The sequence below is a fragment of the Macadamia integrifolia genome, chromosome 14 (assembly GCF_013358625.1).
Source record: "Macadamia integrifolia cultivar HAES 741 chromosome 14, SCU_Mint_v3, whole genome shotgun sequence".
Classification (NCBI taxonomy): Eukaryota; Viridiplantae; Streptophyta; class Magnoliopsida; order Proteales; family Proteaceae; genus Macadamia; species Macadamia integrifolia.
In genome coordinates this window covers 10241469-10255467 of record NC_056570.1, presented here as the reverse complement: position 1 = coordinate 10255467, position 13999 = coordinate 10241469, and the positions used below count along the sequence as shown (strand labels likewise).

General features: G+C 40.7%; 1 protein-coding gene across 3 annotated transcripts; it reads left to right on the top strand.

Moving 5' to 3' along the window:
• The first annotated feature begins 1811 nt into the window (after nucleotides 1–1811).
• On the top strand, nucleotides 1812–13105 carry LOC122061544 (lysine-specific histone demethylase 1 homolog 3-like). 3 transcript variants are annotated; one of them, XM_042624849.1, is made up of 9 exons: nucleotides 1812–2001; nucleotides 2305–5175; nucleotides 6843–6984; nucleotides 7076–9352; nucleotides 9553–9646; nucleotides 10190–10689; nucleotides 11106–11822; nucleotides 11992–12066; nucleotides 12247–13105. In XM_042624849.1, exons 2-9 carry the CDS (start codon nucleotides 2312–2314, stop codon nucleotides 12310–12312), a joined length of 6735 nt encoding a protein of 2244 aa, XP_042480783.1. In that variant the 5' UTR covers nucleotides 1812–2001; nucleotides 2305–2311; the 3' UTR covers nucleotides 12313–13105. The 3 variants fall into 3 exon arrangements, with proteins under 3 accessions (XP_042480783.1, XP_042480782.1, XP_042480781.1); XM_042624848.1 differs by having other exon boundaries at nucleotides 2300–5175; XM_042624847.1 differs by having other exon boundaries at nucleotides 2123–5175.
• The last annotated feature ends 894 nt before the right edge of the window (nucleotides 13106–13999 follow it).

The window sequence follows — 13999 nt, the reverse complement described above, 5'->3', positions numbered from 1 at the left end:
ATAAGTGAAGAAGGCCTCAAAAGACGTAGTGCAAATTAATGTATAAGCAAAAACTGGGTTATGGCAACACAGGCGCCGGTCAATGTTTGAGCCATCTCTCCCACACAAAAGTATCAAATCAAAACGAATCCAAATCTTGTTCATGTCTGACTTGAATGTCTTCAATTTTCTTGTCGATCACTTTGAAATCCTCTTAGCATATGATGAAGCTTGATTAGATTTTCCGTTGTTCATTGTCCAAAGATACAACTGGGCATTGCCTATAGATGTTGAGCTCAGCCATGCAAGCCCATGTATTCTTAGTCCATCTAAACCCAATCTACTCTATCTGTCATATCTTTGAACAGGAGGTGTACATAATATCTCCTCACATCAAATATTTATCATTTGAGGAAGTGTTTTCTGTTAGGGAGTGTGGTTATTGTGCATGTGTGAGGGCCAATAGAAATACATGAGAAAGTATCAACAAACGAGCCATTTTCCATTCATGGGGTCAGGGCAATCATTTCGCCTCCTGTTTCTAGGCACAGGGGCTATAGTCCCCACATAAGCCATTTTCCTTTACTAATTTGTCTTTATCCTCTAAATAATGAATAAACATTCTTAAGAGTGATCAATGTTGCTACAGCTATTGTTTCTCTTTTTGAGTCCTACACCTCAAAGTGATATTTGGATTCTCATTTGACAAATAATGAAGTCAACCAACTCATATTGCAACTATATTATTGCTCTAGCAAAATGATATATCTCCACATATATCTTTAATCCGAAGGTATGGGGTTTAATTTGAAAACTCAAAATACATCCCGAGTTTCAACTTTTAGGGATAGGGATAGGCACGCCATTGACTTTATTGGAGCTAGCAGCTCAACCAATAAGAGTGTAGTTGAGATGCAAGGGGCATGGGGGTCATTTTCAAAGGGGAGGGAGAGATAGCGACATTGGTTGGCACCCCAGCAGTGTGCACAACCTTTCCCAAGCTTTTATTATGGGAAATTTGAATTAATGGCCTTATGACTATATATAAGGTGGCTAAGGTACTGTATGTAGACCATTACTATGTTTTTCCCATAAAAAGAACAAGAGATGGCTTGGTATCTCTTTATTTCTTATGATTTCGTTAAGCGTCATCTTGTTTGTTGATCGTCACTGTGTTTTTACCATAAGAAGCAGGAGACAGCTTGGTATCTCTTAATTTTTGGTGATCTCGCTTAGCATATTCGGATGGTAAAACCATTACAATTTGCGCATTGAAACATTTAAATCTATTTATTTTGCTTCATTATTGGATTACTTTCTTACAGCTACCAACCTTTCTAAATTTGAGAAGCATTATTTCTTATACGTAGTAACTATAACTAGTAATTATATATGATTCTCTCATAATAAGTGTCTTTCGTCATAGTAAGCTTAATCCTATAGCTATTATTCAGATATAGGTCGTTTATGTTTCTAATATGTTTATAGTCTATAATGATCAAGAAGATCTTGTTGCGGAGTATTTATATATGTGATGTATTTCCCTCATTAAATATCTTTTTGTCAATGTGGATTATGATATTACATAATGCATATTTGTTTCTCATTCCCCACCTCCACCTCCACCTCAATCCAAACAAAAAAAAAAAAATCTTTACCCATCTTTGGACTCTTCAACTTCTTCCTCCCTTCCTAAAATTTGCCAATGTATCATCCATCTCACCCAAATCCGCCAAAGGATATTGTTGGTACTTGGCAGTTGGTACACATGACACAATCCCTAAAGATGACGATCTAAAAATCAAGGGTTCCCAAATTTACCATCTCAAAGAGACACATTAGAGTCAGCAACTCAACTCAACGAGTCCCTTCGCGCGAATAAGCCCATCCAAGTTTTCTTTTGCGCGCCTTGTTAGACCGGCTAAGCCAAAGGCCCCGGAACAGGCTAACGTGCGCACTTCCTCGCTATCGGCAGATCCATGAACGACTCCATTGCCGGAGCTTCAACGCCCGAACACACAGGTGCGTCTGATCAAATCCTTTACATTCAAGCATACATCGAACGAAACCCTCGGGTTTCCCTGTTTTATTTAATAAATTTGCGATTTTTTTTTTTTCTTTTCTTTTTAATTTCTTCCCCCAGAATTGTGTGGACAGTAGAAGAGAAACCCTCAAGAGCATTCGCATGGAAAACTGATTGATTGAGAGGATTTGTTTTGCTTGTTTTAGTTTAATTATCATTTCCGTGCATTCGTGTGATGGACGTTATGATTTTGGTCTAAGTTTGACGGTTTATGGTGGTGATTTTGTATCGTTGAAGACCAGAAACTATATGAACGATGAAGGCTATCTGTCTTTTAGGGAAGGGATATCAGATGAGGAATTGGGTTCTAAATCATCAGAAGGGTTGCATGTTGCGTCGGAGTTCAATAATATGTTAGGGTTACAAGGAGAGTCGCTATCTTCGAGAGCTAGGGCAGGGGATGCCAAGATGTCTGAAGAAGGAAAGAACTCCAGTTCCAAGAGGAGATCAAAGATTGTTGAAGTACGAGTCCATTCTAATGACGATGATGAACCCATTGGGTCTCTGTTAACATTGAAACGGGGTCGGAACCCTAAGCGGGCTAAGCCTGTATTAAACAGTGGGGACGTTGAACCGGTTCAGGTTAGAGCAGAGTATTCAATGGATGGAGATGAGGATTTGGGTGAGATGGATGATACATTGGCAAGTTTTAGGAAGAAGTTGAAGGGTCCAAAGATGGGCAAGGATGGTGAATCTGGTAGGGTAAAGGGAACAGATTCTGCTTTGAGTGCGGGGGTAATGAAGGGTCGTTATTCTCATAAGCCTTTGAAGGATGGGGCAATGGAAGCAAAATCACACGAGAATCCAGTGGAGCAAAGCCCTGCAATTGGTGTTGATGGCTTGAGTCCTCTTTTGAATGGAGAGTTGGAGAGCAGGCCAAAAGGCCGGGGTAAAAGTTCTAGGGTTGCTTCAATTCCGAAGAAGACAGAAGATTTTAATGGGGGTCTGGGTCAGCATCATCGTCTTCCGAGATCTCGTGGGACATTGATTCAAGGAAAGAAAGAAAATGAAGATTCCAGTCATTCTTCTGATGAAAACCTAGAAGTTTCACTCTCTGCATTTGTTAGGAAGTCTCAGCCTGGTTCCGTCAGGAGAGCTCGATCTTCTTCTGTTCGGAAACATCGAGAGGAATCTGCAGCATCTGGTGATGCCTTGATTCGAGGCTCTGAGGTTTCCGAGGATGTTCTATCCATGATTACCCAGAGACCACGGTCGAATTCTAGTTCAAAGTCAGCCAGGAAAATACACAAAATTGAAGGCAGGATTGATATGGTTTCTGGTGTAAGTCAAATAGATCCAGTGGTTCAAAAGGAGTCTTTGGAAACTCAGAGATCTGATGCTGATACAATAATGCCTTTTAAGGTGATGCAAGGGAACTCGTTAGCTTGTCCATCTCAAGAGCTTGCTTCTGCTCCAGAGATAGACATTGTGAGATTTAATGATATTGAATATAATAAAACCCCTGACGGAATTCCAAAGGATCAGGGATGTCAATCAGTGGCACACATTAAAGAAAAGGCTTCGACAGGCCGTGGATTGGAATGTTATAGGGAGAACCTGGATAATTCAAACCAACTTTCTTGTGGTGTTTCTGGAGACTTTCCATGTGGCAATGTCCAAGAATCTTACGCAGCATCTGTCCAAAAGCTTACAGAGGAAACTTGGAGTTTGCAGGGTAGGTTAAAGCAGTGTTCACAGGGAAAGTCTGGTGCTTCGGGGCATGACGTTACTGAAAAATCAAGCATTGAATCTGACTCAAAACTGATGAAGAAGAGTGGTGTGCTTGTTGCTGATGTTTCGAATGTTCCTGAAGATCTTCCATCTTCTATTGCTTCAAGTTCTGCTGGAGTGAGCCTAAAATTTGATGGAGCTTTTGATGGAACTTCTGATGTCTTAAAGACAGCTGAGGAATCTGCCGGGTCTGATAATGAATATGATCAATCAGCTGTTGGTGTTCCAAAAATATGCCATTCAAGTGCGATCCCAGAACCTTGTTCTCTTTCCCTTCCAACACCAGTCAAAGAAATCCTAGTTTCTTGTTCAACAGATGATCAGTTGAACAGGTCATTGGAAGAAACATGTAAAGGGATCAGTGTAGATCATAGTAATTGCTTGAACCAGCCTTGTGGGAATAACTCAAATGAACCGAGCAATCATGTTGAAAAGTTATCTTCTGCACACTGCAAAACTCAGAATGGGGAAACGAAAAGATGCGATGAACCATTTTGGCCTCTCAGTGAGAAGAAGTTGGAGGAAATCCTGAAACCTCAAGACAGGCTTGGTCAATTTCCTGATGGATTTTCAAAAGGCCAGCTTGTTCAACTCCATCCATCTTCTTCTGCTTCTGGTTCAACGAGGAAAGAAGGAACATACGGACATGATGATGTTCCAAATCAATCTCTGGATACTTTTGCGGACTACCACCATGATTCAAGCTCTACACGCACAGAAGAAACCTCTGTACCAGATTGTGGGTTATTCTCAGTTTCACTGCTTTCTGATATAGTTAGAAAATCCGATTTTTCACTTGCTGTGAATCAGGAAGAAGCACCAGATAATGTTAATGATCCCAGGTTATTCTCTGGTGGGCCTATGATTGGTTCTGATACCTGTTTTCAGCAGCACAGTCAACCTTCTGATGATGCCTTGAAAGCGATAAATATTCCAAATTATGATCCTGTCTATGAAAAGGAAGAAGCCAAGGGAACCTGTTCTCCATCCCTACCTATGCATCCAGAAGAAATATGTCCAGAAGATGCAGAAGTGGAACCTGATCCTGAAAACGAGGATAAGAAACTTTCAATGATGCAGAGGGCCTTGCGCAAGATTAAAAAACGTAGGCATGGGGATATGGCTTATGAAGGGGATAATGATTGGAAGGTTCTTATGCATGAGCATGGTTTTCTGGAAAATAATTATATCCTTGATGGAGATCGGCCTTCCAGAGTTAAAGACAAGTCCTTTTCACCTTCATTTATGGTTTCAGAGGCTGACAAGGGCTTGGCAGCAGTGGCCGCTGGGTTGAAAGCCCGTATAGCTGGTCCAGTTGAGAAAATTAAATTCAGGGAGGTCCTAAAACGCAGAGGTGGACTTCAAGAGTACTTGGAATGCAGGTTTGTTTCTTTTCTCATATCTGAAGCCATTTTACTCTTAAGGTTTTGCTTGCTGTGTTGTGGTTGTTTTGCATCTTTCAGTTTTGTTCGAATCATGATTTCCTATTACCCAGACAACCAACAAGTCAATCTTCTTCTTTATTCGTTTCCAACTTTATGGCCCTGGTGTTGACACCCATTCTTCATCTGTCTTGCGGTTGGGCAGAAGGTACAATGGAGTGACTGGAAAAATTGAAGTGTTAATAGTGTTACTATGCTTTTGCCAGTCATGATTTTTATTTTCAGTGGCTCAAGTCAATTTGTCTATTGTGCTATTTTGTTGGTAGTGTTATGGTGTGATGGTTAATTTTATGATTGATATGAATTTATTTTTCATATTAATGTTGGTGTATGATGTCTTGTATTACGTCGCAGTTTAATCCAGGGAGTACTGGTGCAACACCTACACAGGCAGGACGGTAGTCCCACTAGCCGGTTAGCGTGCCGTGGGGGTTGCAAGGGGGGCAGGAGGCCCCCCTGCATAGCGCATAGCAGGGGGTGTAGGGGGGCGCAGCCCCCTGCTTGAATTTTTTATTTGAGGGCAATTGTGTACTTTTCGGATTAGAGTTTTTTCGCTATATATTTTTTATAGTGAGGATTTCTTTCTCTGTAATGCAAGCAATACTGAGAGGTGTGAGGACGAGCGCTATAACCCTATTCTCCATTGATAGTGAAGCAGGATCTCATCTCACCGGGGACGTAGGCAACCTTGCCGAACCTCGTAAAATCTGGGTGCATTGTTTGTTTTGTTTTTCCATTATCTTCTGCATCGTTTTAAGGCTGCGTTTTTACAATTAATTTTGTAGCATCTCTATTGACACTTAGCTGGAGATGATATGCTGTTTTGGATTGCCACATAACCTTTTCTGATGCATTTGATTTTCCCCCCTAATCCTGATCTTCTATATTTGTCTTATTCTGGAGATCTAATAATTGTATTTATAGGGGAGAAGAGCCTCCCAAAACAGTTGACATTCCAGGTAAAGAAGGGTTTGGTGGCTATTCAAAATTAGGGAGTTACAAATTACTGCTAAAAAGAGACCCTTTGGAACTGTTTAAGCTTGATATAAAAAACCCAGACAAATAAGAACTAAAAGTAATACTTCAATACTTGTATGCAATAGCCCCAGAATACTTTTTGTCCCTATTGAGCTTTAAGACATTGGTAGGCGTGTCCGACTATACATATACTCCTCATCCCTTTAGAAGATTTGGGATTTTTAGTTACAGTGGTGGACTAATCCATTTGCTTCAGTATTCAAACTTCATTGTTGATGGGGGATCAAGTTTTTTCAGGTAATGCAAATTTATCCCCCCCACCTCCCTTTTTCAAAGAGAAAAAAAAAGGTAATTTAAGTTTGTTTGTATGATTATATCCAAACTAGGTCTATTGCGTGCATGACATTGCATCAACATAAGAACTAATGTTGCATTTGCACCACGTATAATGGATTCAGTGAAGATTCTATTGGATTCTGTTAATGAAAGTTGGCAAGTATCACACAGAACTCTTTCTTTGTTAGATGTTTATATGAAAAATCCACGGTGAGGCATAAACACTTTTGGAATTACATGTCATATTTGTAATTTCTGATCTGTAGTTTGATGAATTGATCATTGCTATGCAGGAATCTAATCTTAGGCCTTTGGAGTAAAGATACGAGTCGCATTTTACCTCTCGTAGAGTGTGGAGTTACTGATGTTTCTTCCAAGGATGAGACGCCAAGTGCATCCCTCATTAGGGAAATATATTCATTTCTAGACCAGAGTGTAAGTTTCCTGCTTGTTCTTTATGTTGGTGTATCGATTCTCATCTTTTGTAGTTCTGGCTAATTTCCAACTACTGACAATTCTTGAACAGGGTTATATCAATGTAGGAGTTGCTTCTGAAAAGGATAAAGCAGAACCTCATGCTAAGGCACATTATAGACTTTCAGAGGAGAAGATACGAAATGAAAGGGTTGGGGCCGGTGTTGCTGATTCGGAGGACGGAGTGGCCTTCATTCTTGGTCAGCTTAAGTGTTCTGAAAATCTTCGGGAGATGAAGAACAATGTCTTATTTGACGATGCAAAACTGATCTCAGAAGCCACTGAAGATGGAAAACAAGTGTTGGGACCTGAGTTATCCACTCTGGAGTCAGACGAATGCCTGGTTGATAACGGCAATGCTGATGGTTGTGTGGATGCTTTGAGCATTGATCCATCTAGTGATATAGTGGATGGTGGATCAGATTCTATTTTAGCTGCAGAGCATGTAAGAGACTCAAGTGGGGTTGAATCTGCTGTAATCCACCCTGTAGAAGGAAATGATAGTATGCAATGTGAGTCAGAAGCTCGCAAGAGAATTATTGTTGTAGGAGCTGGCCCTGCTGGCTTGACTGCAGCTCGCCATTTGCAGCGCCAAGGCTTCTCTGTTACAGTTATTGAGGCTAGAAATAGGATGGGGGGTCGTGTTTATACAGATCACTCATCTCTTTCTGTCCCTGTGGATCTTGGGGCCAGCATTATCACTGGTGTTGAGGCTGATGTGGCAACTGAAAGAAGACCAGACCCATCCTCCTTGGTCTGTGCTCAGTTGGGCCTTGAGTTGACTGTGTTGAACAGTGACTGCCCACTTTATGATTTTGTGACGGGCCAGAAAGTTCCTGCTGATTTGGACGAAGCTCTTGAAGCAGAGTTTAACAGCCTACTTGATGACATGTTGGTTCTTGTTGCTCAGAAGGGAGAACTAGCAATGAGAATGTCACTTGAGGATGGGTTGGAATATGCTCTAAAGAGGCGTCTTATGGTTCGATCTGTTTCAGATGCTGAAAAATTTGAATTGCATACTTCAGTAAATGCTTCCTCTGAAACTGGAACATATTCTCTCACTAATGAAGACCTCGATAAAACCAAGTCAAAAGATGAGATATTGAGTCCTCTTGAGAGGAGAGTAATGGATTGGCACTTCGCCAACTTGGAGTATGGTTGTGCAGCTTCGCTGAAGGCAGTGTCTCTTCCTTACTGGAATCAGGATGACGTTTATGGAGGATTTGGGGGGGCCCATTGTATGATCAAAGGGGGTTACAGCACCGTCGTTGAATCTTTAGGTAAAGGGCTTAATGTTCTCTTAAATCATGCAGTGACAGAAATCTTTTATGGCACAGGGGACTCTAGAGAAAATGATGAAAATTGGAGCAAAGTCAAAGTATCCACATCAAATGGTGGTGAGTTTGTGGGAGATGCGGTTTTGATCACTGTGCCTTTGGGGTGCTTAAAAGCAAATACCATTAAATTTTCTCCAGCCCTACCAGATTGGAAAGAGTCTTCTATCCAACGACTTGGCTTTGGTGTTCTTAACAAAGTGGTCTTAGAATTTCCAGAAGTATTTTGGGATGATACTGTGGATTACTTTGGAGCAACTGCTGAGGAAACTGATCGTCGGGGCCAGTGCTTTATGTTCTGGAATGTCAAGAAGACTGTTGGAGCTCCTGTCCTTATAGCCCTTGTGGTTGGTAAGGCAGCATTGGATGGACAAAATTTGAGCTCATCCGATCATGTTAATAATGCTGTAATGATTCTTCGTAAACTTTTTGGGGAGTCCTCAGTACCTGACCCAGTTGCAACAGTTGTAACAAATTGGGGCAAGGATCCTTTTAGCCGGGGTGCTTACTCCTATGTCGCTGTTGGATCATCAGGGGAGGATTATGACATATTGGGTAGGCCTGTTGAGAACCGTTTATTTTTCGCTGGTGAAGCTACTTGCAAGGAGCATCCAGACACTGTAGGTGGTGCGATGATGAGCGGGCTACGAGAGGCTGTACGGATAATTGACATGTTAAGTACTGGAAATGATTATGCAGCAGAAGTGGAAGCAATGGAAGCTGCACTGAGACAGTCTGACGGTGAAAGAAATGAAGTTAGAGACTTGTTGAGGAGACTTGATGCAGTTGAACTCTCTGGTGTCCTATACAAGAGCTCATTGGATGGAGAACAGATGTTGACCAAGGAGGCTTTGCTCAAGGATATGTTCTTTAATGCGAAGACTACTGCAGGTCGATTACACTTAGCTAAGGAGTTGCTGAATCTTCCTGTCGAAGTCCAGAAATCCATTGCTGGGACTAAAGAAGGCCTTAGCACACTCAACTCATGGATACTGGTAACTTTTTATCCATATTTCTTGCAATTTTTTTATTCTGTTATCGAGCCTAGTTGGAATTAAGTATTGCCTCTGTCCTTCTCTCTTCTTTTTGTCTTTTTCTTCTTCTCCACCCTTTGTTCATGCTTTGATCTGGAAAATAAAATTTCGGAGAATATATATATATATATATATATAATTTTTTTTTTCATCTTAAACAGGATTCAATGGGAAAAGATGGGACTCAACTGCTGCGACATTGTGTTCGCCTGCTTGTGCTTGTGTCAACTGATCTGCTTGCTGTACGTTTATCAGGTAAGTGCATTTGTAGTTCTTTTCTTAGTGAAAACACAAAAAACTGAGTGTTGTACTCTTGGTTGCACCGCTTTATCTTCTCTGGACCCATGCATTGTTCTTTTACTATGTTTAATGGATATGGGTGCGAGTATCAGAATTTAACCGGGATGGGGATGCAATTTCCAAAAAATAGGATTTTTTAAAAAAACTTTAGAGATTTAATTTTCATTTATGTCCAAGATTCTGTAAGTGTATTGTTAATCTGTGTATACGACAATGCTATTTGTACCGTCTTTGCATAGTATATTTATATGTTTAGGGTAGATATAACTCATTATGATTAGTTGGGCTGCACTTTCTCTAAAACTTTTGGCAATTTTCACTATCAGTGCCATTGGTGTCCATGTAGGTCAGAAGTGTCCAGGAAACATAGCTCTTATGGATACTGCAGTGTAGTTTTTTCTCCCCTCCCCTGGTGTTCTCTAAATTATTGAGATCTCATTTATTAATAATAGAAGAAATTATGGCAAATTATCTTTTGCTTTCCCTTTTCTGGTTTAGGTATTGGAAGGACAGTGAAGGAGAAAGTCTGTGTACATACAAGCCGTGACATTCGTGCTGTGGCAAGCCAGTTGGTCAGCATGTGGATTGAAGTGTTCCGCAAGGAAAAGGCTTCTAATGGTGGATTGAAATTACTGAGGCAAGCAACTACTATGGATTCATCAAAGGCAAAGTCATTGAAAGATTTTAGTTCAGGAAAGCCACCTTTACGCACTACTCATGGCACACCTGATAACAAAGGGGCCATTCAGGTTCCTTCATCAGGAGGAAGTCATTCTCCTTCCAATGTAAATAGTAAGAACAATAAGAAGCCGAGCTGCAAACCATCCAAATTGGAAACCATTACTGACTCAAAATCAGAGGTTTCATCACGGTCAGAAGATGCTGTACAAGGGTTGGATTTTAAGGTGGATGACAGCGGTGCTGCCATGTCTGAAGAAGAAGCTGCTGCCTTTGCTGCTGCTGAATCTGCTCGTGCTGCCGCTATGGCAGCTGCAAAGGTCTGTTTTTCTTTTCTCCACTATGTCCTAAATACCATAGTAAATCTCTGGCTGCTTAAATATAAATGGAAAATTATGTGGGTCATATCACTTGTTTGATTCCTTTGGCTGGCTTATTGGATCCGTTAGATGGGACGGTGTTATTACCTGATTATGTGATATTCGGCTAGGATATCACCTTTATAATTTGTGTACAAGATTGCCTGGGTGATTTGATGCACCTTGTGTGCTGTCTGTACAGCTATTATGTTTACAGCAGCGGTGTATATTGATTCCGATTACCCTAAAAGTACATATTGTTTGATTCTTCTTTTCCTAATCCATTTCCTTCTCCCCAGTGGCTTTAATTGTGGACCTGTGTTATATATATATATATATATATATCTTTAACATTAAGTGATTACAATATCTTGCAGGCATATGCATCTTCAGAAGCAGAATGTAGTACATTACCTGAGCTTCCTAAGATACCATCATTTCACAAATTTGCCAGACGAGAACAATATGCCCAAATGGATGACTCAGATATTCGGAGAAAAAAGTGGCCAGGGGATGTTTTGGGAAGGCAAGATTGTATATCAGAAATAGACTCTAGGAATTGCAAAGTTAGGAACTGGTCTGTAGATTTCTTTGCCAGCTGTGCCAACCTTGACAGTATGAAAATGTCGGTTGATGACTATACTCAAAGAAGCTTCTCAAATGAGGTTGCATACCAACTGAATCTGAGAGAGCATTCAGGGGAAAGTGTAGCCGTTGATGGTAGATTTTCAAAGGCATGGGTTGATTCTGCTGGGAGTGGAGGGGTGAAGGACTATCATGCCATTGAGAGGTGGCGGTCCCAAGCAGCAGCTGCTGATTCCAATTTCTATCATTCAACTGAACACTTAAGGGATGAGGAGGACTCAAACACTGGGATGAAACTACACTCTGGAACGCATGAGAGACGGGCAGAAGAAAGCTCTGCTTCACAACTCTCTGAAAGCAAGTTGTTGGGGGAAAATCAGCGAAGAGGAGTGGAGCGTATTAAGCAGGCTGTTGTCGATTATGTGGCATCATTGCTCATGCCTCTCTATAAAGCAAGGAAGATTGATAAGGAAGGTTACAAGTCAATGATGAAGAAAAGTGCAACTAAGGTTACCTCTTGTTCTGCTCTAGACCATTGTACTGGCCATTATTTGTTTTATCTGTCAGAACTCTTATTTTTGGTTTCTTTGAATTTTGATGATGATGCATATTTCCATACCATGAAGGAGGTTTCAACTGCTTTTCCCCTCATGTTATTTTCTTCTTTGGTCTTGTCAGGTTATGGAGCAGACTACAGATGCAGAGAAAGCAATGACTGTTCCCGAGTTTCTTGACTTCAAGAGGAGGAATAAGGTAGGGTTTTAATATGTTCCTGTGGTTAGTTTGGATTTGAATGGGGCTCGTTATTTCTCTTGCCTTTCCCTTTTTTAGTGTTTTATAGTTCTATTATACTTGAAAGTTTTCTACCTCTCTATTGAATTATTCCTCTTTAGGTTGGAACCTTCTCATTATGTTGTGTTCATGAAATTGCAGATCCGTTCCTTTGTGGATAAGTTGATTGAGAAGCATATGGCGATGAACTCAGTTGCGAAATCATGAGAGTGAGGAAATTTGGGATGGCCATGGTCTAATGGGCACCCTTTTTTATATGACATGGAGTCGTGCCCTCAGTACCTGCTCAACCGCTTGAAAGCGGTGTTTGTTGGACGTGGTGGGGCGCTAGAGTGCAACTCCAGACAGACAGCTGCATAAGACGCGTTATATAATCTGCCCCTCGAACAGTCAGTGATCCAACAAGTGCAGTGCAACTTGGAAATGGGGAAGGGACAGTTTCTTTGAGATCATATGCTCATTCATGCTGCAGTGGTTGGTCCTTTCATCATGTGTAGAACTTTGGCCACTTGCAACTTTGGCCTGGAGTCTAAAGTACGGTGAAAGGCTGAGCGATAGAGGCCTCCCGTGTTCGGAGGTTCATCGCTATTCGGCTTGAAGGAAATGCTTTAATGTGCCGATCTGGATGGACAAAACCAATATCAAACTGCAGTCCAAGATAAACTTTCGATTGCTGACAGCAGTTGTTTTTCCAACCCATCAGTGGTGATATAATTTTAGCTACGAGATTGAGCCCTAAATTTTATCTGGGGATTCAAATATGAGCTCTTAGATCTTCTTGCTTCCCTTTCCTTCATTTAATTTTTTGTACAGCTCAAGATTGTTTCTGACATGAACAAGCTTCCATTAACAATTTAACATGTTCTTTCTTGTGCCCCTTGTAGACAGTTCTAAATTCACAGCAGTCTTTGTAACTTTGTATCTGGTTATTGAAGGGATGATCTACATTAATTGGCTGCCAGATGTGAAGAATGTTTGGAGCTTCTGCTTCTTCATTTTCTTCTTTGTGCAAATTGCATGGATGAGCATACTTACTACCTCGGGTATCATGGAGCCAATTCTTCATTGCTTGACAGTTTTGATACTGGCAAGTAAGCTATCACCAGCAAGACATTGCTCCAAATTTTGGTTTTCATTTAGACTGTTTACATATATCGGAAAGATATTGCATTGGTATGATACAAATACATAGTTTACAGTGAATAATTAAAATATCAGGACAGCTATAATTCTAATTTTGAAATGGCTGAGAAACATAGCTTGTAAATATTGAGACCTGTTGGAGATTTAAGGGTTTGGTTCATTGAAGTAGTTTATTAGATGAGTGTAAACTGAAATTATATTAAATGAAGGTCGTTTGATTGGCTCCACCTGTTTTATAACTCTCATGTACTGGGTTAGTAAAATGCATCACATCCTATATGGGAATTCAAAATTTGTATTTGGTTTTTATTATAATTTCTTTTAGGTGTTCTTTTCTCCCATACTCTTCTTGTGTTTAGGAAATGAAATTGTAGTTCCTGTTGATGCTTTCTTTACTGTTTTGACTCTTGACATTTTGCCATTGATCTTTAATCTGTGACAACTGCAGCAGAAAATGGGATGAAACCAGCGTCTGCAGGGTTTTTCAGGCGGATTCCAATAAATCCTATCCAGACTGATCAGGATCCAGATCCCGATTCCGGGTTTTTAAACCCTGGTGGGTACTAATTTGTGCACCCCATCATCGGTATAGCCTCCACCATACGGATGGATCTCTCTTGACAATCCTGGCATCGATTTAATCGGTTGGAAATTGACCAAAGGAAAAAAGAAAAATCATAGACGTTCCTAAAGAATATTTTTGGGAACCATTCCCCCGAGAAGAAAAAAGTCTTTGGGTTTCTACCCAAGA

Excerpts from the sequence above, each read along its gene's own strand:
- LOC122061544 (XM_042624849.1), top strand. The coding sequence starts at position 2,312 with ATGAACGATGAAGGCTATCTGTCTTTTAGGGAAGGGATATCAGATGAG. Across the intron at positions 5,176-6,842 it reads CAAGAGTACTTGGAATGCAG|GAATCTAATCTTAGGCCTTT; the intron begins GTTTGTTTCTTT and ends ATTGCTATGCAG. Across the intron at positions 9,353-9,552 it reads CACTCAACTCATGGATACTG|GATTCAATGGGAAAAGATGG; the intron begins GTAACTTTTTAT and ends CATCTTAAACAG.